The sequence below is a fragment of the Solea solea genome, chromosome 18 (genome assembly GCF_958295425.1).
Source record: "Solea solea chromosome 18, fSolSol10.1, whole genome shotgun sequence".
Lineage (NCBI taxonomy): Eukaryota > Metazoa > Chordata > Actinopteri > Pleuronectiformes > Soleidae > Solea > Solea solea.
In genome coordinates, this window is record NC_081151.1 from 10,566,989 (window position 1) to 10,590,675 (window position 23,687).

Here is a 23,687-nt window from a genome sequence, read left to right on the forward strand (position 1 = left end):
TTTTTTAATGTGTTTACTTCTCGTGTGCGTTGAACTCCAACATGAAAGCCGGGAATTATCCGCGTGAAACAGTCCCTTGCCTGCACTCAGTCAGATACTGTAGGACCGACTGAGACAGTAGCTGAAGATGGAGAGAGGTGAGGGATTGTTGGGCGGAAGGTTTCATTTTAAGGAGCTGAGCGACGGAACCACTGACAAAACTAAATTTACCTGGGAGTCACGGCACAATTTATTGACAAGGACTGGAAGTTGAGATCCTTTGCCTCGACTGTCAAAAAAGTGGAAAGTAAGTGTCAAACTAACCACTCTTAACACCAACAGTGTCTGTAATGTGCTGGCAGCTGCCCAGAGACTTCCATTTGGACGCCTAAGCTGCGTGGCTGACTGTGCTTTGATAGGCATCACATCACATCTTTCTATATGTCATTCTGTGTTTAAAAAGAAAGATATAATTAAACAATGGTGCCAGAAATGCACACTGTCTCATAACTGATTCATTTAGTCACCAGATGAAAAGCAAACTTTAAATCACGATAAATCTAGATTTACCCGCATTTCAAAATGTGAGATCAATTAGTATAATTTTATATTTTATAGTTAAAACACAATATTTGATTGTGATATCGCAATAAGCCATTCGTGATGATATTTCACAGAATTTCAAAGTAAAAGGGTTTGTTTTGGTGTGGAACGATGTGGAATCTATTAATAGAAGAAGAACAATAGTGTTATTAAAAATTTAAATATTTTCACTAATGTTGAGTTATATTCATAATAACAGGACACCACATAATATGGACTGTGTGATTGAAGCTTATACGATCTAACTTTGGCAAAATGTGAAACACAAGTCCAGTTTTTAGTTATTTAAATGTGGTCTATTTAAATAAACAGATGTTGTGAACGTCACTTACATCATGTTGTACCTTTTATTTACCGAGTAAATTATCCATATGGATAATTGTAGAACTGGCACTTATTTTCTCCCAGTTAAGACGATAACAACGTCTATGAGACGTCACTGGGACTTTTCAAACCACAATGTCACTGCAATCTCCTGTACATAGTTCATCCTAATAAATAATAAATTAAATTAAATAAATACATTGCTTAGTGTCCTGCACCAAATTCCATAGAGAAAATCAACATTTTTAGCTCATAAAAATAGGCGAGAACACGAGATGACATATAAGCATGCATGTCATTTATGAGGTAACAGAAACACCAGCATGCACTGTGAGGTAAGTATTAAATGTAATGTGTCAATATCTCATAACCACACTTCAGAGAAGCCTGACATTTGCTGCTATTCACTAATGTGATCGGCTTTTCCTCGGGGGGCCTCTTTCACTTCAGGGCCCCAGGCCTTTGCTTACCCTGTTGCAACTCTGCAAAATGTGCTGATCAATTCATTTTTATGTGCACACAGCATATTACAACATACATTCTCTAGAGGGACTTTACAAGGCACGAAAACCTCCAGGAGAAACAGACTCAAGTGATGAAAGGAGAGAAACTAAGGAGAGAGGAGAGGGAACAGCTGTATAGCTGTTTACATTTTGTAATTTCTATAAACTAAAGCTCTTTTCTACAGCGGAGTATTAGGGCCAAACTGAAAAGGGAAAAAATGTTTATCTTTTCAAGAAAAAAAGTTGTAACATTACAAGAATAAAGACATTATTAATCAAGCAAAGATGATCAGCTGCAACCTGCGACAAGATGAGAAACCCGGAGCATTTAGTGAAGTTATATTTCAGTTTGGGCTTCACAAATAAGGAAATACTTCATCTTTTGGCACATCAGCACCACATAATCATTAGCATCAGGACTTTGAAAAGATTGTGCAAGAAAGATTGTGTTTGTTTCGAAGACAGAACCTCCACTTTTGTGGAGGAGGAAATGGCTGGCAGTGGTCGACCGCAAGCCAACTGCTGGTTACATCTGTGTTCTGTTCAAAGAGGTTTAGTCATTTCTCAAGAAACGAGTAGATTGATGAGATAGATTTTGGATCCAGAAGGAGTGGAACTACGGAGAGCACGGCGTCTCCGGCGTCGTCAGTACAATAACAGAGGGCCCAAGACGGAGGGTCCAGTGTAACTTCAGCTGTTTGTTAGCACACAGTGGTGTACTTGCTGCTCGGTCTGTGGACGCATCACGCTGCATCTTTGCAGACAACAGTCATGTTCTATCACTGTTAGAAAACGGCAGGTTGGATTCTTGTGTTGGACGTCGCGCTCACGACTCTTCCAGTGACGACACTCTCTGACCAATCAGGGGCCGGCAGTCTGTTGACGTCACATTTTGGTATCAGTAGGTACCAAAAAAAACACACCTGGTACATAAGAGTAGAGGCGAGCCGAGTAGTGCTAGAACTGTAAAATGGAAAAGCCCCATATGGTATGAGGTCTGTTAAAGACTTCAGAAACAGCAGCTGCCACAAAGAAAGCCAAGACACTGCGTTCAGTTTTAGAAACATTTATTAGAAAACAAGCTTCTGTGTTAACGTCAGCCTCCTCAGTTACAGTAGCAGTTATTCCAGTTAAAGCAGGAAATGTCTGTGACGTCAGCTCCAAATCACCTTCTGCTTTCACTTCTCTCTTGTGACGCAGCGACGCACCGCAGCATTTGATTTGATTTTTTTAATGTATTGCAGAAATGACTTCTTTTTGGTAATTCTTAACAATGGAACTTAGGGAAAACCCAGAGAGACAGAGACACTCATACTCACACCTTCCATCCATCCATCCAACAACATAGTAATAATGCAAGACACACACACACACACACACACACACACAGGTGGGGGGAGGTTTTTCAACAAAAAAGGAAATTGCGTCCCCTTATTTTGAAATCAGAAGACACACACACACACACACACACACACACACACCAGCCTCAAAACAATAAACGGACAGATTGCTGCAGAAGGCATCAAACTACAGTGTCTTACGTATCATCACGTCGCTACTAAAACTTAAAATGCGTAAATAAAAATGTTCAGCTCCTGAAGTTCTACAGTGGAATCAGGTTTTTTTTTAACCAGTTAACAGGAAATCTGGATTTGTTTTGGTATCAACAAACAGTTTCAAAGGTAAAGTTTCCAGAAGGTTTTACTTTAAAATGTAACCCAGGACTCGTAAAGTATAAAATCTAACATGTACAAATGTTACAGGTACAATAATTTAGTTGCATATCGTCAGTATTTTTTCTTTTTTCGTGTGGAGCATGTTACGTTAGTGATGTACTCCAGTGTTTTCTCCTCATTCTCGTCGTCTCTCTGGTGCTCTAGGAATGTTTCAGTCGTCTCTAATGTAGTCGCGGTAACTACAAGCAGTACAGACACACAATAAATAGATAAATCAGTGGATCAGTGTCACTAACTTCAGATTCTCTTTTCATTAACGTCATTTATCTCAGGAGGAAACTTTCATTCACCCTCTTCTTCCTCTCTCTCTCCATTCGCCCCCATAGAAAATGTGTAAACTCCCCCGCACGGGTCACCTACGACAACAGAAACCTTTGATTTATAGGAAGGTGACTTTTAGAGAACAAGTAAAGTGATCAATCTAGAAAAAGGTGACTCATACTCAGGTGTTAAGGTGTGAAATGTGTCAGATTTGCAGCCATGAGACGCAGATGTGACAGTTAAAAAGTGACAGTGTTTCTCTGGAGCAGTTAGGGCGTGTAGGCGTTCGCTTAGAAGTGGATCAATGGAAAACGGCACCACATGGACACTTTGTCGGTTTTTATATTATCTGTCCCTTTAAGGTCTCAGGTTATATTAGATAAGTGTCAAAAATCAATAGTGAGAAATGGTTTGTTGTCGTATGAGAAGTCTTCATTAGTTTTGGATCAGTTTTCTAAAACACACATCTGGTCATTTTCTCATTTATAAACTTTATTTCATGTTCTTTTATTAAAACTATGTTCTGCTATAATTGAGGTTTTGAACGTAAGTGTAAAACTGGATCTGGAATGCCTGATAAATGGCTTGTGTTCTTTCACCGTTTCTTGTTAACAGGCAGCAGCAGGTGAGACTTACACCTGTAGCAATACCACAGTGAAACGGCATAAATCTGGTCACTTAATGCTGATGTAGACTCTGATATGACGATGTTAACTCATTTGGACAGAAGACAAAAGCTAATGCTCATAGCCGTTGATTCACTACTTCTTTCAGCTGTACACTATTTTACCAAAAAAAACAAAAACACATTCAGCTACTGCTACTTGTTATACGATGCTAACAAAGTAGCGGTCACCCAATATAGCATAGTGTGCGCTAATATTCAACGTGCAACAATGTCATTTATTTATTCACTTGTCATTAAACTGGGAACTAACTGTTATTTATCGCATTTATTCCAAGTTTTACCGGGAATTTCCCGCCCCTTTGCAATCCCGACCAGATCACAGTGGCTCTGGATTCAGGTTCAGTCTACATCGTGCGGTGCCTACAACTGTGTAGCGTGCAGCAGTGATTTACCCAGCAGTGTGTGTGTGTGTGTGTGTGTGTGTGTGTGTTTGAATTAGATCCAGTTCATCGGTTAGAAAAGCAAAAACCGATTCCCCCAGGGACAATGCCTGTTTCTGTATATATCATTATATATACTGGATGTGTGTGTGTGTGTGTGTGTGTGTGAGAAACTAGTGTTGGCTTGGGCAGAGCAACATTTCCAGTAAAGTGTCATGCGTGTTGCATGCTGGGACAGAATCTAAAGATGGAGGAGGAAAGGCTGTAATTTATCCGGGAGGGGCCCCTCCACCTCTGTCTTGTTTATCTATTCATTCCTTCATCACTCCATCCATGCGTCTCTATATCTGTCCCTTCATCTGTGTCCATCCCAGCATCCCTCTGTTTATTCTAGCCGGCTCTCACTATCTCTTCTACACCCACTTCTCCTTCCCTTGCTTCTCTACTCTTTGCTTGAATCCCTCCATTTTCTGCTTTCCTCTCTTGTCTTTTTTTTTTGCTTCCAGTGTTTGTGGAGAGAGAAAATGGAGGAGAAACATTACATTCAGTTGCTCCGGTGCTTCTGGTCGTCTTCACTTCAGTTCGGTCGCACTCGATGACGGCTAACTCCTGCAGTCTTAACAGCTCCAGCTTAAGTGTCATGGATTCTCAGGCTTTGGTCACTGAAGCATCTTCCTCCATTTCAACTGAAAGTAAAATTAGAACTTAAAAAAATAATAAAAAAAATAACCAGCGGGTGAAATCATCCACAATTAGTCTAGTTCTTCAGCCAGTAACAGCTACACCATCGTCAAAGCTGCTCCTTTGGTCACATGGGCTGAGGCCTTTGGCTGGGTTACAGAACACGGTGCTACTATGACTGAGCCTGAAGACTTCCAGCATTCTCAGCGGCTTTAGTGTTGCGTTCAAGTCTTTAAAAAACATCATCTACAGTATATAGCATCTGCTCCTGAAAGTTTCAGCATGAGACCATGATGGTGATGAAACTGAGCATCAACATCAACTGTTTTTCGCCGCATGCTGTTAACTCGGCTTCTGCTTGTTTATCTACAATTTTGTTCCAGAAAATACCAACTGAAGTCCTTCATGCTGACATGCTTCAAATGTGGCTATGCTCCCACCCATGGGACGTCCAGTGACTGACGCCTCATTGGAACAAAGTTAAATACTTCAAAGTTTGAAGACTGATTCATGTGTTCATGAGAGTTTGGACTCGTCTGCCACAGCTCCAGGTTTTTAGACACATCCGTACTCGTACCACACCGTCTGCGGGTCGTTGTTGGGGTCGGGGGACGCTGGCGTGCTCTTTGGGCGCTCGGCGGAGCCACTTCTCGCTCTCTCGCTTTCTTTCTTTAAGTGGGAGGAGTCTCCCGACTGCCCCTCCCTCGACACCTCCCCGTGCTCAGATGCTTCATTGGGCTGCGTGGCGGGCACAGCTCTGACGGGGGTCACCATGGCCACCTCTCCACGGTGATGGTAAGATGAGGAGGAGGACGGGCCGTTCCGTGTCGCTGGAGCCCTCCCCCTCTCTCTCTCTCGCTCTCGTTCTCGCTCTGCGTATCTCTCTGTCGGCAGATTGAGAGACGACGAGTGGTGAATGGGCGGGTTGAGGAAGCTGCTGTCTGCGAGCTGAGTGTTCGGACCAGCCAGACGAGCTGAGAGCGGTCGTTCTCTGACATTAGCCCCTCCTCCTTGCCGTCGAACCACCACATCCGATTGGCCAGGACCGGCCTCGTTTCCACGGAAACTGTCTGGGCCGCTAGAGCGCAGCAAATCGGCTGAGGCCAAGCTGAAGGCGCGGCTCAGAGACTGGCCGGGTCTCTGGCCCGAGGACGGGGACTGACCGACGGGTTGGCGCGGTGAAGGCTTCACACTCTGGCCTGGCCGCTGGTTGGATGTTTGAACAGTTGGCATGACGTAGCTTGTGGGAGTCACCTGATCTCGATTAGTGGGAGCAGAGGGGGCGGGACTTCTGGTAAAATAGTCAGTCATCAAGTCTTCTCTGCTTCCTGTAGAGACCTAGAGAGAAAGACAGATTTTTTTAGAGAGAGTTAGTCAGGATAGTCAAAAAAAGTGATCCAATGACACAAATGGCATGAATAATGCAACATGAAATATCTCTTTGAATTTATTAACATTTGTCCAGAAAGATCCGATCACGTCACATTCATAGCGTGCTTACTTCTGATGTGTGAACTAGTCTGACTGTACAGATGTGTCTGTAACAGGTAGAGATCAAGATAAGTCATCACAGCTCTGTACATGCATGAAATAAGGTTTTAAATAAATTAAAAAAAGACATAAATCACATGTTAATTGTAGGGAAGTGAGACAGTGAAGAGTCAAGGTCTTGAAGGCCAAGAGAAAATTCTGATAAAAGTGAACATCTGCAGGGCAGAGCGTCAAAGCAAAGCCCCCGTATGAGTGCAGAGAACATGTAGGAAGGTGTAGCTGACGGTGACAGTGACACACGGCTGCACTGAGCTCTGCTGCTTGTATAAACACAGTCTATTTGGGTTGAGTCACGAGAGGGAAAATCTCATCACAAAAATCAATGTTAGAAGTCTGTGAAGCCACTTTTGAGTAAGCCAAAGACATTTTGTAAATATTTGCTGCAGACAGACGGAGTAATTACTGAGCTCTTAGGCCCATAATCACCAAAAGTGTGCTTTCAGAAACAAAAGGAGAATTTTATCAGCTGAAAAAAAACAAAAACAAACAACAGAACAAAATTCAGGATGCAGGACCTCCAGTATCACCTGTGACATGCTGTTCCCAAGAGCCATATCCCAGTAGAACAAGCCGACCAGTAAACCTGTACCTCAATAACCACAATAAATCAGCATCTGACACTAAAACCATTTGAATGCACAGTGAGCTGGATTTCCCTCTCATTATGACTAGGCATGAAATAGGAACATTTAGTTTAATCCTATTTTGATCAAAAATAATTCACAATTGTAAAAATAATTGCTTTAAACTTTAAAAAAAGTATTGTAAACACGCTGAAATCACTTCACCTTCCATTTGAGTAAGTTACAGATGATTGTATCGCACTGCAGACAGATGCATATTTCAAGTGAAAATTTAAAGTTAAAGACAAGATTATTATAAATCACAATGATGTGAAATCACTGAATTGAATATTTTACTAATTCAATGAAATAAGTCTTTCTACTTTGTGACTTAAGAGATTCATCCTGACAAATGAACGAACTTGTGCGTATCCGGCCTTCAATAAAATTTGTGTTTACAACAAAAAGCTTTGATGTAAAGGTGGAGCGCATTATTTAATCACATTCATTCATGATGTTGACTAAATGTTATCGTTACTCAGTCTGTGTTTAATAATCATGTGGGAGCATGTGTTGTATCGAGTAGAACTTAAATGGCCTCTCCCTTTCTGTAGGACCATCAGTAAGAATTATGACCGGAGTGAAATAATGTACCTGTCTGGACTTAATCCTCTGATAATGAATGTTGTTCACTGACTTCATGTAACATTCACACACACACACACACACACACTCAGTCAGCGCACGTGTGGATGACAGGCTGAATTAACAGCTGATTTGTGGACAGAGGTTAAAAAGCAAGTTCTAAAGATTGGACAAGTAACTCTGAATGTTTATTCATGGACCACATGACCTGATCTGATCTGTAGTGATACATACGAAAGGCAGCAATAACGCAAACTGTCTTAGTGGAAAAGCATCACTTTTACTGAAAGATAAACCAGTGAATTGGTTAAAATGATTTATGTATATATTATTTAATTATTGTATTAAATTGTTGTAAGTGACATCACTGTTTCCAGATTAATGTAAAAGTCTTTCTCTATCTTTATGCCACCTCTCTTTCTGAGACACGATTCACAGCGGACAGTTTTTGGGGAAAACTCTAGGTGAAACATGTTGAAATACAGTAGCTCTAACACATACATCCAATTTGGTTTCATTTAGCAGCTGACTTCCAACTCAAATTAGATTTTGTTGCAGTTGTTACCCTGAGGGCTCGCCAACTCTTTCCAACAAACACAAATGATGTAGTTTACATTCTCTCACGCACACACAAACTTGTACTACTTTAGTGAGGACACTAATGGACATAATGCATTTCCTTGCCCCTTAACTATCACAACTAATTACTCTACTTAACTCTAACATAAACCTAATTGTAATCCTCACAAAACAGAGGTGTCAAACTGGCGGCCCGTGGGCCACATGCAGCCCCCTGCGATAAAGATAGAGAGTGGGGACCAGCCAAACTGTCCTCACTTTCCCAAAATGGCCTCGCTTCCTATAGTTTATAAGTGCACACACACACTCACAGACATAATGCATTCTCTAGCCCCTTAGTCTAACCTTAACCCTCACAACTAAATACCAAACCCTAATCTAAACCCAATTCTAACCTAACCCTAACCCTAAAACCAGGTCATAACCCCCAAAAAGCCCTTTAAAGATGTGGCAATGAGCCAAAATGTCCTCACTCCCTGTGGATTATATGTTTTTTGGTCCTCACTAAGCTGCAAATATAAGCACAGACACACACACACACACACACACAGACTTCTTACCATAGGAGGGGACTGTACGTTGCTCTCTTGTAGAAACTCTTCCAGCGTCACCATCTGACTCCCAGGTGAAGATGTGCGAGTCTTGGTCTTGACTCCGCCTCCCCGCTGAGGCTGGGCCCTCTGGGGCGTCTGGTCGTACGGGAGGGTGGAGCTACGTGACAGAGTCAGCTGCGATCGGCTGAGACCCATGATGTCATCGCTGGACAGACTGGCTGAGCGTGGCTGACAATCGACTGAGTCTAAACCGGACAGAACGATTAGTTACTAATTGCACCTGGACACCAACTAGTTACACCAAGGTTAAACCCGGTCACTTGGGACTCAGCGTTATCAGTCAGAGAGATTAAGTGTGCAGGGTTTAGTGGCATCTAGAGGTGAAGTTAGATATTGCAACCAGCTCAATACTTAACGCCTTACTGTCTCCGCTAAAGCATTGTTCAGTACATGTGAAGGTATTTATGTTAAAAAAACAAACAATCTCTCTTGAGAGGCAGTGTGTGGTTTATCAGTTCTGAGCTGTTATAGAAATATGGAGGAGAAACATGGCTGAGTGTGTGAGAGGATCTTTTCCAGACTTTTAAACTCTGCATACTAAAAGTCTCTGGTCAGTAATATTACACCACTTGCATTTATTATTTAAATAATGTCAGTTTTTGCTATCAAACAGATTCAATTTGGATTCGGATTTTGCTCACTCTGTAACAGAGTTAAATAAAAGTTTGGGTTCTACTGTATGTATTAAACATTTCACTGACATCAATATTTAGATATACCTCTGAAATTGACAGGGGAGTTGGAGCTGGACGTGTTGTGGCTAAAGTCTGCTGATCCTGGCCTACCCCCCACGTTGCCATGGTGACCAAACACTGACTCAGAGGTATTGTGGCAAGAGTCCTCATCGAGTAACAGACCTGAAAACAAAAAAAAAAAGTTCAAAACCCTTTTCAAATGCACCAGCTGATTGTTATATAGGTGTTATATATAAAGTGATGTAAAGCTGGTCTACCTCTCGTCCTGCGGCTCAGGCCTGGTCCCACTCTGGAGTTAGAACTATTGGTTTGGCCCAGTGAGGGTGGCAGATGGTTTGGAGTTGAGCTGAGAACTTTGTGGATTTGACCTGCGAATAAAGAGACACGACTTTATTCTGCTAGAAGAATTACAAAGTGATCAGAGTAGTTCATTTAAAACAAGAATGTTTTAGAATCTGTCTGCTTCTTGAGGTGTATCAGTGATGCTCGGTAGTTTTTAAACACAGATGCTGATAGTGTGTGTATGCGGCCTGCTGAATGCATTATAATCAGTCTTGCAAAGGGATGGAAAAAATATTAAATTGGCTGATTTGAATCACCTGTTTTTGTGTGTGTGTCCTGTAGAGCTGCAACTAACGATTATTTTCAGAATGGATTCATCGTTTGGTGTTCAGAATATCGGTAAACCTTAAAAAATGTTGATCAGTGTTCAGTCAAACCTGGAAATGATGATGTTCTCAAATGTCTTGTTTTGTCCACAAACCAAACTGATTGACTGTTAATGATTTCTTTGTTATCCAGAGCAAAGAAATTAAGAATGGAAAAAAAGCTTCAAACCGATTATTCAATAATCAAAATAGTTGTCGATTAATTTAGTAATCGATTAATAATCGATTATTCGTTTCAGCTCTAGTGTCCTGCACTCACAGGAGCCTTTATTACAGAAAACTTATTGATGAACCCTTCAGAACAACATGCCTTCACACAAAAGCTATACTTATTTCATGTATGAATTTAATGAGAAATGAAAAATGATGGGGCAGTTTGTCCGTTTCCACTTTTCATTCATTCATCACCACACTTACTTAGTTGAAAAAAGAAAAGTCCTAGCACAAAATACCTGACCTAAACAACATATTATGATAATAAAACTAAAAGCAAAACATTGTTTTAAAAAAGGTTGTACTAATTTTACTGTAAACCTATTTAACTGCAGCAAAAGATTATTTATGATTATGAATGTTAATCAATGTATTAATTACCTTGTACATGTCCATCCTCTCCATTGACACTCTCACTGCTGCCACCTGGAGTACTGTTACGATGAACTCCCAGGTTCCTGTCAGTCAAACCTGCAAACCAAAAAGAATGTGGTAAAAAAACAAAACAACTCTGCACTTGTGAAACCAATATATACGCAGCCACAGGAAGCTGGACAGGACACAGGGGCAGGGTTTGACTCGATGTGTGAATTCGTGTTGGTGCAGCAGAAAACAATAAAGCAAAGCATTAAGAATCCATTCACTGCTTTAGGCACAGTAAAATCTGAGTTATACGACTTTTTTTTTTTTTTGGAGTTTGTCTCGAATTGCTCTTAGTCTGTTCAATAGTATGTCATCAAAATACCAAGCCAGTGAAGGTGTGAGCGTAGATGTGCTGAGCAGAAAAGGCAAAGCCATTAAAAATGAACGAGCCATTACAACAACAACACATTTTAATCCGGGTGAAGGTCCAGGAGTGTTTCCAGCACCAAGGAAAAAAATGTAAACAGTGTAACTGGATTCCTTTCACATTACAATGTTAAGTTTCACATGATGAGATGACGCTCAAAACTCCTGCCTTGTGGCATCTACACATTAAATTGAAACCTGAAAACTGTCTCAGTGGTCATTTTCATTTGAGACCCAAGTTTTAAAGAATATGATTGTTTCTTTGGAAATGCTGTGTATCCTGCTTTATGTTAGGGCCTAATGAGCCATGCTGAGACACTGTGATAACAAATGAGTCAAATGCGGCTGACGTTGATAAGAGACATCAGCGGTTTTTGCTTTGAAATGTCTTCATTGTGTTTCTCTGCTGTCTTCCTGCTAATCAGAGGTGACGAGATTGGAACACCAAGTAAGTATTTGGTGTGGAAAAACATTAACTTTGAAAGACACTGAGAAAGTTCCTGTGATTCGCTTTGCTTACAACTTCATCTCTTAACTATTTAAACTGCTTTACAAGAGGGAGAACAGGGACGAGACAATCAGAAAACATTGTTTGCAGGAAATGTGCTCTGTGACAATGCAAAAACAGCAGCAGTCTGTGGTGACGTTAAATGTCGTATTTGATCATCAGGAAGGATAAAAGCAGCAGAGAGAGAGGGACAAAGCAGGACTCAACAGGTAATAGGTGTGCAGTCACAGATTGGTTGCTTTGGTGAACAGACAATGGAGAGCTGAGGAGAAAAAAGCCTTTCGGCAAAGCTTTGTAAAGAAGAAAACAAAAAAGAGACAGATTTATTTTTAACTCGGGGACCAGGAGAAACTGAAGGGGCATGTTGTCTAAAAACAGCCATTCATTCTCACTGATGCACACAAGGTTTAAAACATTTAAAGGATGGGACAGGACACACACACACACACAAAGACACACTAAGTCACTGTAACATGTAATTTATACAGATATTAAGAGCTGAAATCTTCAAGTGCATGCAGATACATGAAGGCAAGTCTGGTATGGTATGCTTGGAAGCAGAAGCCTGTGTACACGCGCACACACACACACACGCACAAATCATTATGTACACACATTACTTACTAGTCATACTGGCTGGCTCACAACAGCAACATGTGCCTGTGTGTGTTTTATGTGGTCACTTAACTCGAGGAGAGTGCAGTGTCCACATATGTTAGTGTCTATGAGGACGATGCATGAGTGATAAAAGTGCATTTGTGTGTGAATTAATTGGGGGTGGGGGGGGGTGTCAGTAGTGACAGTGGGGGTGGCGGTGTGTTGGTTAAAAATGATGATGAGGGGGAAGAAGATATTAGAACACTCCATTGGATGACATTGACTGGCTAGTGGTGACGTCGCCTGTGATCTCAGTGGAAGACCAGAAACGCAGCCGTCTGTTGAGAGAGAGGGAGAGACGAGAGGAGGTGGAAGCAGAGGAGGGGGAGGAAGAGGAGGAGGAGGGAGAGGTGGGGGATGTGGGGGAGGGCAGAAGTTTGTCTTGACTTTTACTGCGGCGGAAGAAGAAGCGTTTGGGGGCGGGGGGAGGAGGAGCTGTGTGGCAGAGGAAGTGGGACAAGAGATATGGAGAGATGTAGAGAGAGTAATGACAGTGAGACGTATGTGATTGACACAACAACAGATGACATGCAAAGAGAAACCCCATTAGAACCAAACATGGAAACATGGAATTCTGGCTCTAATATCAACATGCATTAGACTCTAGTCTGACCTCAAATCACACCAAGTTCAAACAAAGAATGGTGAGCACACCAAAACTGTAGGGATAACTTTAATATGTGTTGGCAGTTTATTAGGAACAGATGTTATTAAGTCAACCATTTTGATCATTTGGTTCACCCATTCACTCATACTTTCATTCATGCGCATTTTTCTATCACTCATCATTCACATCACTTGTCCAAGGACACATCTGCATGAACACTTGCAGAGCCGGAAACCTACGAGCTACCATTGCCCCGATAATCTTTTTTTTTAATCTTTTTAAATAATTCAAAACAAGGTATCTGATTTTCCAGATTCTTAAATGTGAATATTTTCTGTTTTCTTTGCTCCATATGACAAAGAACTCACTGAAACTGAATAACAAAACAAAACATTTGAGATGGTCATCCTTTCCAGGTTTGGTAAACACTGATCAACATTTTCCAATAAAATCAGCTGGAGGACAGTGCAGTTTTATGGTCACAACCAATCATTTTGTTTTTTCTTGACAGTTTTTTTTTTGTCGATTAATAAAGTATAAATGGAAAAAAAAATCCCTCTGTAAGGGGAAACCACATTCCCCACACCATATTTGGTCAATAAAATGTCAGAAAATGTTCAAAAAAGTGTTCAAAACCCCAAAATGATGATGTTCTCAAATGTCTCTCAAGTTTTCAGGATCTGTTATATTGAGCAAAGAAACCAGAAAAATATTCACATTCAAGAAGCTAAAAAAACCTGATTAATCAATCATCAAAATAGTAACAGGGTAATAGATTGATAATAAATAAATTGATAATAGTTGATTCTGTATTAAAAGCTGCCAGATGTAGTTTCTTTTGCCTGGTTTCACCAGGAGTATGTTGTTGCATTTGTTTAACAGAGAATGAAAGCCAATACATGTGATTATTAAATTGTGAATAATTAAATGCACTCTGATTTCAAAGTAAAATGTGATGCAGCAGTAATCGCTTAGTAATCGAATTGTAATTGAATCAAACCAAACTGTGGGCCTCACCTAGAGATTCCCACCCCTGGTCTGAATAGATGAAGATTATAATGTGCAGATCAGTGTGTCGATTCAACTACATTACACTATACAGAGCGGTGGTTCTTCCTCGACTGCCAACTCATTATAGGTAGCGGTACCGTCGTGGTATGGACGAGCCATTTTATTGTTGATATTTCAACTCATTTTCCAAAAGGACGTCCCGGTGACAGTGAGTGAACTGACTTTCAAAAGCCACTTGTTGAACTTGGAGTGATTTGAGCTGAGCCATGAGTAAAATTGTACCCAACATTAATTAGAGAAAAAAAAATGAAAAGATAAACAGTTAGGACCATGCATCAATTCTATTACCAGGAGAGAATGATGAAAAGTATGTAGTAGGTTAGGAAGCTCCTATGAACAGTGATCCCAGCCTTTTTGTGCGTGTAAACCCTTTGTCAGAAAATGGCTACTTGTAACCTGTCAACACATAACCAATGGTAACAGCAGCAATAATGATAACCTTCACAGTTGAGTTCATCAATACTAATATTGATATTAATATTAATATTAATACCAGGTGTCTGGTCTCTTCTAACCCTTCCGTTACAATTCTTACTATTGTCTACATTTTACATTTCTGTATTTTATATGTTTCCATTCTTTGTAAATGCGACATCTACTGCACGTCTGTCCTTCCTGGGAGAGTGATCTGTGGCTCTTCCTGAGGTTTTTTTTCCACACATGAGAGGGTCTGAGGATAGAGTACAGACTGTAAAGCCCTTCGAGGCAAACTGTGTTTGTGATGTTGGGCTATACAAATAAAATTGACTTGACTTGACAGTTTAGAGTGCACCAATCCTACAGTTAACTGCATTGAGAAGAGCGTTAGTTTGAGCACTCATTTTTCAATCATGTTGTATTGTTCTGCCAATTCCCCGCGAATGAATTAACTAATACATTTATCATTGACAATTTACAGTGTAGGCATACAGGCATGTATACTCCATGAGTTAGTATCTCTCGCTCTTTGTAGCTCTCTTTCAGTACCACAACTCACACACACAAATGCAGTGGCATCACATATCTAAAAAAGGAAAAGAAAAAGAACCTGAAAAACAAGGTCTTTTTCTGTATTTGCTTTGAAAAAAGGGGAAGAAAGTCTGCTATTTGACAGTTTCACTCACTCACTCACAAACACACACACACACACACACAGACCTGCGGAAGTGAGCGTTGAATGGAAACCACAGTTGTGTGTCTTCACATATAATAACTTCCACGATAGCTGAAGCAAGCTATTGTTTCCTCTGTCAAGCAATACTATTAAACATGACAGAGAGAGAGAGAGTGTGGACATGAAAGGGTTTGAAGGTTTTTAAAATGAGCCCGAGGAGAGCCCTGCGGAAACGGCTTGGGAAGCACTGATGTGACCCATGAAAGAAAGAAAACAACGTATTTATCATCAGCAACATGTTTGTCTATTATAATCCTGAGGCACAGAAAAGCTGATATAAGCATCTACTTAACGTATAGATACAGTGCCTATCATAAGTATTCACCCCCTTGGATGTTTTACACTTTTGTTGCTTTCCTAAATCAATCATGGTCAATAAAATGTGGTTTTTTTCACACAAAAATGTATTGGAAAAAACTCTTTAATGTCAAAGTGAAAACAGATTTCTATAAAGTAATGTTAATGAAACAAAATTATATAAAGAAAAATAATTGTTATTCAAAAAAAGCCAAGTTTTATTGACCATGACTGATTTATGAAAGCCATTAAAGGGTAAAACATCCAAGGGGGTGAATACTTATGATAGGCACTGTATTTTAAGAAACGGTGATTTGCTTTGCCAGAAAACGTAGTAACATGAATTAATAGACATTCTGGACCAGTTTATTTCAGTCTATATGATGCACAGAACAGAGTTTCAGGGTAATCAGATCATGTAAACCAAATATTATTGTGTTCTCGCTGGAATTTTGAAATGACCTAAGTGAGATAAAAATAAATGCCTATTGCTGCGAGGCAATATCAGCAGTGTGAGAGGAATTCTTGCTGGTCAGTTATTCTAAAAGGCTGCCAGCGTCCAGCCCGCTCATCTTGACGGATCATCCTGAGCTAAAAATGTGGCACACAGTGACGTCTATAAATTATGATGAACCAAGAAAAGCCAAAACTTGATCAGGCTGAAAGCCTCTATTCTGTTGTTCTTTTAATAACTGTCACAGCACTGTATTCATACACAGCCAAGGCATTGACTGTTGGACGTGCATTTGTTTCCACTCGATCTGGAGGTCCATTAAGGGATTGATACTTACTTTGTTGTTAAAGGGACAGTTACATATTTTTTCCTTGAAGTTAAGTTGTTTGAGGTTCTTGCTTGGGATGGGCGTCATTATTCAATTATTGTTTAAGTTAAGTTAATAGGACTAAATATCAGGAAAAAAAAAATAACAATTAGAAATATCATAATATTCATAATAAGAGTTAAAGTTACTGTCAGACATCCAGTCAGCAATATGATGACCAACAGTGCCCTATGTAGGCAAACCATGGAAGTGCAACTCATCCATCAGCAGCTTTACCCTAAAATATGAATCAATGTGGTAACACAGTAATAATTTGGTAGTAGTATGATAATCATTTTTGTAGTAGATCTTATTTGTACAGTAATCAATAATAATAGCAGGGTAATAACAATGGAACATGTGTGTAAGAGAGGACAAATTTCAAGCGTTTCTAGGGTGGTATTACTCCAATACTGCTTTCAATTCATCACATTATAACCTTGAGAATGGTTTTGACTTGATCTTGTCTTGATATTCAGTAATTATTCTGTGTGTGTTACATTATATGTGTGTATACAGTGTGTTTACCTCGGCTGATTGGCGTCAGTGGTGCTGGACTCTTGGGACCCAGGCTGGGGCTGGTGCTGTGGTTGCTAAGGTTACTGTGAGCATGGCCACCATTTTGTGAGTCACACCCTGTCCGCTGTGGGAGAGGGGGCGGTGTCTCTGGGGGGAGGAGCTGGGGTAGGGCCGGCAGCGGGATGTCCGGGGCACTCTTTGATCGCTCCTTCTCTTTGCCCACTTCCCTGTCCCGGTCGCCTCCTCTCTCTCTGCTGCTCTCCTTTCGGGGTTGAATGAGTTTGGCAAGAACTTTGGCCGTCCACTGACTCTTCCTGACAACACACAGCATCAACAACAATTATATCTGATATACTGTATCATCAAACTTATCTTGGTTAAGGTAATGTTTATAAAATGAATAATTACAATACTAGACATATCATCAGGCTCTAATTGTAAACTACATGAGTAGCGAATGGTGTGACTATTACTTTTTAGGTGTAGGGTCGTAGAACTTGTACTGGTCCATAATCTTCTCCTCGAGTTTCTCCTTTTGCCGACGAAGAGAATTCAGCTTGTCACTGATTGACAGGTAGAGAGAAAAATATTTTAAGTTATTCTAGCTTTCTAAACCTTTCTTGCTTTAATATTTTACATAGTATGCGTTCACTTCATTGTTCCTCATGGCCCTTTAAAAGAACGGGTCAACAACACAGTCATGCTCTGAAATCTGCACTGGTGTTTCACGGTGCCAAGCAAGGCATACACACAGCTCGGCATCCTTAAATATATTGAACTTTCTGAATTTGACATGTCAGGTGTGTTTCTAAGGTTTTAACAGGCACGTAACTCGTAGGTAGGGAAAATGTCCGAAACGTCAAAGCAGGTTAGGATATTGCGTGTGTATTTTATGGTGAAAAAGACTGAAAAACAACATATAATAGAGAAGTAAATCTGATGCAGGTGCAGCACCAGTCACCTTCCATCTGAAATTCTGAAATCAATTAGTTATATGGAAGTGCAAGGTAATACATGATGTGATTGTGTCGTGTTCAGTTACATGTATAGTTTCTGTTCCTGGTGATATCGCTCTTTGCTCTCCATGGTCCTCTCCAGCATAGTGTGGTTCTGCTGACTCAGCATATTGATTTGACTCAAGAGGTGGTGGTTCTCCTCTTCAAGGTTCCCTTTCAGTCGACTCAGCAGCTACACACACACATAGACACAAACATAAGACACAAATAGTGGTCAAGAAATATTTGAAGTCCAGAGTATTAGTACCAGAACTATACATTTTTTGTTTTTCACAAAATTAAAAAGTAAATTAAAATGAAACGTCCCGTTTACCTCACAGTGGTTGTCTAGTTTGGTCATCGTTAGATCCAGGCCCTGATGTTGTTCCATTAGTGAATCATATCGTGCCATCCACTGACTCATTTCCAGCTGGGTGGAGCTTAATGAGCTCTTGAGTTCATTTATGCGCTGCTGAAGTCCTTCATTCTTCTCTGAGTGCTGTGATTGGCTCTCTGTCAGTCTGTGGATGGGGGGGGGACAGAAGAGGGAAAAGTGAAACAGAATGGAGAGACATCAGTGATCTAGTGATCGGTTCAAGTAGAGTTAAAATTCAACTGTTCTCCCGGGTTCTTTATCTGACTTCAGCCATGATGTGGCCACACTATACCTTGGCGTGTCAATGTGACTTATATCGAAAAAATCAGAGCAAAGGGATAAAAACAAGGTTCGCAGATTTAAACACTCAGGTACACAAGAGCTGCTGTTCCATTGCTACCTCCTGTAAATCCAAATGGAGAATTTTAAACACCAAACACACAAGATAATACATTTGAACCAATTGATGAAGGCAACAGTGGATTAACAACTATCTTTGTGCTGTTTAATGCTCAAATTGCTAATTTTCTCTATGGACTTTGGCATGGGAAAGTGAGGGGTTTACAAACTCCAGTTTCCAGCAGCGTAAGGCTGTCTAATAGAGAGAAAAATTGGCAAAATGTTGATAATATGTCACCACCTCGTACCACCACATTTTTCAATTTTCAAAAAGCCAGCAAAGACATAATCTCCTTCAGTCGTCTATGTGATGGTGACGGTGTGAGAATGCCACACCTGTCCACTTCTGTCTTCAGCTGCAGATTCTCTTGCTGCAGAAGCCGATTCTTCTGAGTCTCCTGGTTTAATTCCTCCTTCTCCTTCTGACCACGCCCCTCATGCTCGTCCCATTTCTCCTTCTGCTGCACCAAAACACAATACCTCCACAAAGACACACAGACAGATGGACAGAGCAGGACTGTTACCATTTGACAGTATTTGGACCCAAGTTTAGTTAGTACACCATTTACATACAATGTGCCGGGTTCTTCAGTAATCTTAGCGGTGTGTTAGTGTGTGTTTTTACACTTACTTGTTGTGCAGCGTCCTGTGTTCATTCTCTAGTGCCCTCTGTTTGCCTTTCAACGATGCATGCTGACTGATCACCTGCTCATACTCGTGCGCTTGCCTTTCGTGAACGCTCAGCAGGCGTTCGTGGTCACTGAGCACACTTTCTCGAGCCCGCCACGCCTCCTCGCGCTGTCGCTGCCACGACTCTACCTCCGTCTCCAAGGCTGTGACTTGACCTTGCAGCACAGCATTCTGGGCCATCAGAGACGCACTCTGAGAGGCGAGTGTGGAGTTCTCCACCTGAGAAATCCATGAGAAATAGTTTGAATAAAACCCACAACAAGATATAATAAATCAGTTAAACTGAGGGACTTAATACCTGCAGTTTTGCCGTTTGTGTGTGTAAGCCTGAATTCTGTTCCTGTAGGGTGGTGGTGTGTCGCTGCAGTGCCCCCATCTGGTTGTTTAGAGAAGTGTTCTGGTTCTCCAACTGCTTGATCTGGTCCTTCAACAGGCTGCTCTCTGTCTGCAGAGAGGCATTCTGGAGAAAATATAATAACAGACATTAAATTACCCTATATTCAAGTAGCAAGTACTCCATGTGACTGTGGGAACACAAACACATTCATCAATTAAAGATGTGTGCAGGAGATACTGGAACCTTTCTGTGGCAAATAAATCAGGAGATACTGGAAAATGCAAGAAGATACGAAGCTGTAGTTGACACCCTTAAATATAAACCATTGTCACATGAGTTCACGTTATGCTGACTGAGCATATCCGCTCCACACTACTGTCTCTGTTTCTCAGTATAGAGTTAAGATCTGGTGTCCCCTGGCAACATTCCTACACTGCACATAGGATGTAATTGTGTGCTAGTAAAGCGAGACAACTGTAGACAGGTCGGAGTATGACTCAAAACACTAAGACGCTGTCAGAAGTGAAATCTACTGCTCAAGCAATTAAGCAGATTGACAGGATTAACGCATGTTGCTCCCAATTAGTGAACATAAACAGCGACAAAAAAAACTACAGCTTTAAATATAAAAGAATAAAATGAGAAAATATCATTAATACAGATATCAAATATTAAGCGCTTAAAAAAAAATGCTACTTACACTCTTCTCTACATCAATGAGATGATCTTTGATTCGCAGAAGCTCAGCAGTGGCTGACCCTTGACTCCTGTCACCATCTGAGAAGTGCCGGGAGGTGTTTCTCTGCTCTTCCTGTGTCTGACTCAAGGCATTTACTGTCTTATGAGCCTAGAGAAACACACATACATTCATGTATATAAATAAATAACATACACAATAAAGATGTACATTGTTTTACACATACAGTTATTTTGTGACGTTTCATTTCTTTGGGATTTTAAAATTCTGTGAGAAAAATACATTTTAAATGATTGTATCTTGTCTGTGAATCACGGAAACACATTGTTGCTCAGTTGCTGATCTTTTTTTGGACAAGCAATACAATACATTCAGCTCTGCCGTTTGGTGGAAGCAAAGCTCTTGGGGTCTCATTAACTTGTTACTAAATCTCATGAAAGCTAGAGTGTAGGAACTCATTAATGAACAGCTGATACATTCAAGCCCTTGCCAAAATGAGTTGACACACAGCTGACTAAGCCGATCAGCTCCAGGTAAAGCCCTTGGTTCTTTGTTTTTTTTTTTTTTAAATCTGATGTCTGAGATGAAATTTTCCACACTGGCCTACTGATAGTGTAGTTTTTTTGGGGTAAAAGGCAAGAGAGCAAAAAAACGAATCACTTTGAAAGGCCCAAAAAAAGAAAATAGATAATAAATTGTTTGAGAGTGCTGTTTCTGCAATTACTTTATGTGCCAGAAGGGGGAGACAAATTTGTACAACTGTTTAATTGGCATTGGAACTAAATTGGCCCCGAGTTGCTTATGTGTGTATTATTATTGTGAGTGGGAGAATCCAGGACATGAACAGCGCGTCCTTACAGTGGTTAGGTCGGCACGCAGTGCAACATTGAGTGCTTTGCTCTCCTGAAGCTTCTTATCCAGAGTGGAGATTTTCTCCTCCTTTATCTTCATTGACTGTTGAACAGTTTCCTCCAGTCGAGACTCAAGTAGCCTGTACCTGCTGACAAACACACACACGCACACACAAAATAAATTATACCTCCATTCATAACGTAATAACATAAAATAAGAGTGACAGATCAGTAGGCTGTAGGAGGTACAGACACAGAGCAATGAGCACTCCCTGCAACTAACTAGCATAAGAAAGAAACACCTTTCTTTCAGTGAAAACATGATTATATAGATTATAGACTTTAAATATGCACCTGCTTTGGTCTAGGAAACTAATGCTTGTAAACCCCTCTTTATCCACACATGAAAATCCATTCTTAGCTCACTATGATACAAGAGTTGCTGCTCTATTGCTGCTTCATTTGGTTAGTTTGTTTTACCTGTGTAAATATGAGGTAAGGATTTCAAACACTAAAGTCCCAATATAACACAATGGAAACTTGCTGATGGAGGCAGAAGTGGATCGATATCTCCTGTGTATGTAAAAATTGGACTTTGGTGTGGGGAAATTACAAAGCAAAACAAACTTTCTGGTTGGGAAAGTCTGTCTAATGGTGACTTTATTATTATATTATTTGAGTTAAGTGGCTAAAAAAATGTATTTCCATGTGTCCATGATAGCGACCATGACGTCATACCAGCATGAGCGGATGCACAACACAGCATCAATCCAACCCCACTCCAAAACAGTGAACTATTACATGAAATGCATCAAGACTCATAACCTAAAAAGGGTCTAAGATATGAGAGACAGACACCTGTCGTCCAGCGTGTGCTCTTGCTGCAGTAGTTTTTCTCTGTTCAGGCCGATCTTCTCCAGTTCTTCACTGAGTCTCTCTAAGTCAACGCTCTTCTGCTGAACACTCAGTTTCTCCGACACCAGCTCCTGCACACACAAACATGTGTGAGACACAATAACACAACACACTATATATATATATATATATATATATATATATATATATATATATATATATATATATATATATATATATATACACATATATATATATATATATATACACACACACACACACATAACATATAGATCATATTATGTTTACAGTGCATGTAATTGGTCTGCATTTTCTTGACTTCTAATGCCATAAAGACTTAAAAAGCTGTGCCAGTTAGAGCTCTGTCAAAACCTTGCAATTGTAAATGATTTAACAGTTACACGTCCACGTCCAGAGCAAGATCAGTCGTTTAAGTTCACTTTGTTATTCAGTGGATTAATCTGAACGATGAGCCAATAATAAGTAATTCTGATGTTTCATAGTGATTAGAAAAGGTTTTCTGATCTTTGGGAAAGTATCACGTTAGGGTCAATTTTAGCAGTTTTAGTGTTTGGGATCATATCACATGGGCATCCTCAACCACAACAATCACCTCATTTGTCTTTGACTGTGACTGAGACACTAAATGCACTGTGTTCTTCAAGGCAAGGAACGTGTTAGCTAACACAGCCATCTATAATATGTTCAGAAAAATATGACCAAGAAGATCATATGATAAGAATAAAGCTGAAATAACAGGTCTTGTGGTGGTTGATTTGTTCCATATGACTTGTAGTTATAAATCTTGCCATGACACAACATTTTGCTCCTGGAAACAGAAGTTTATAAACTCTCTTTCCCACACAAATGTCCATAAAGGAAATCTGCATTTTTAGCTTGCTGTGATACAGGAGTTGCTGCTCTCCTGCCACTTCATTTGGTAAGTTTCTTTTTAATCTGAAGAAAGTTCTTCAAACACTGAAGTCACAATATGACACGTTTAAACTTACTGACGGAAGCAGCACTGGATACAGAACTCTAGTGTGCCATGAAAAATAATTGCAAATTTCCCCGATGGGCTTTGGTGTAGGGAATGAGCCATTTACAAAGAGTTTCCAGAGTTTCTTTTTGTGAACATGGTTATTAGTCTGAATGGTAGACTAATAAAATATATACTTTTCAATATTTTTGAAGATAATAATTGACAAAAACAAACATGGGTCCATTTGAGCTGTTTTGAGGATCATATCATAACCTTGACAAAACGAATTTGCTCAGTTGTCCAGGAACTCTTCGTTCTTTGACTGTGACTGAGACAATAAATTGATTATGTGTTTCCTGAGATAAGGCATTTCTAAGCC

The 23,687-nt window shown here is 40.3% G+C and overlaps 1 protein-coding gene across 3 annotated transcripts in view; it reads right to left on the bottom strand.

Moving 5' to 3' along the window:
* Window positions 1–2,459: 2,459 nt before the first annotated feature.
* Window positions 2,460–23,687, bottom strand: part of ccdc88c (coiled-coil domain containing 88C) — a 53,467-nt gene continuing 32,239 nt past the window's right edge. The window contains exons 17-31 of one of the 3 annotated variants that reach the window (XM_058614754.1): window positions 22,309–22,436; window positions 21,458–21,596; window positions 20,603–20,749; window positions 19,864–20,025; window positions 19,507–19,784; window positions 19,212–19,355; window positions 18,435–18,621; window positions 18,148–18,293; window positions 17,579–17,668; window positions 17,115–17,419; window positions 11,065–11,154; window positions 10,060–10,170; window positions 9,827–9,964; window positions 9,054–9,292; window positions 2,460–6,493 (exon numbers count right to left, since the gene is read on the bottom strand). In XM_058614754.1, the coding sequence (XP_058470737.1) occupies window positions 5,711–6,493; window positions 9,054–9,292; window positions 9,827–9,964; window positions 10,060–10,170; window positions 11,065–11,154; window positions 17,115–17,419; window positions 17,579–17,668; window positions 18,148–18,293; window positions 18,435–18,621; window positions 19,212–19,355; window positions 19,507–19,784; window positions 19,864–20,025; window positions 20,603–20,749; window positions 21,458–21,596; window positions 22,309–22,436 (3,087 nt within the window). In that variant the 3' untranslated portion in view covers window positions 2,460–5,710. Of the gene's footprint in view, window positions 6,494–9,053; window positions 9,293–9,826; window positions 9,965–10,059; window positions 10,171–11,064; window positions 11,155–12,607; window positions 13,073–17,114; window positions 17,420–17,578; window positions 17,669–18,147; window positions 18,294–18,434; window positions 18,622–19,211; window positions 19,356–19,506; window positions 19,785–19,863; window positions 20,026–20,602; window positions 20,750–21,457; window positions 21,600–22,308; window positions 22,437–23,687 lie in introns of those variants that run through there. The other 2 variants (XM_058614753.1, XM_058614755.1) reach the window with 2 other exon arrangements.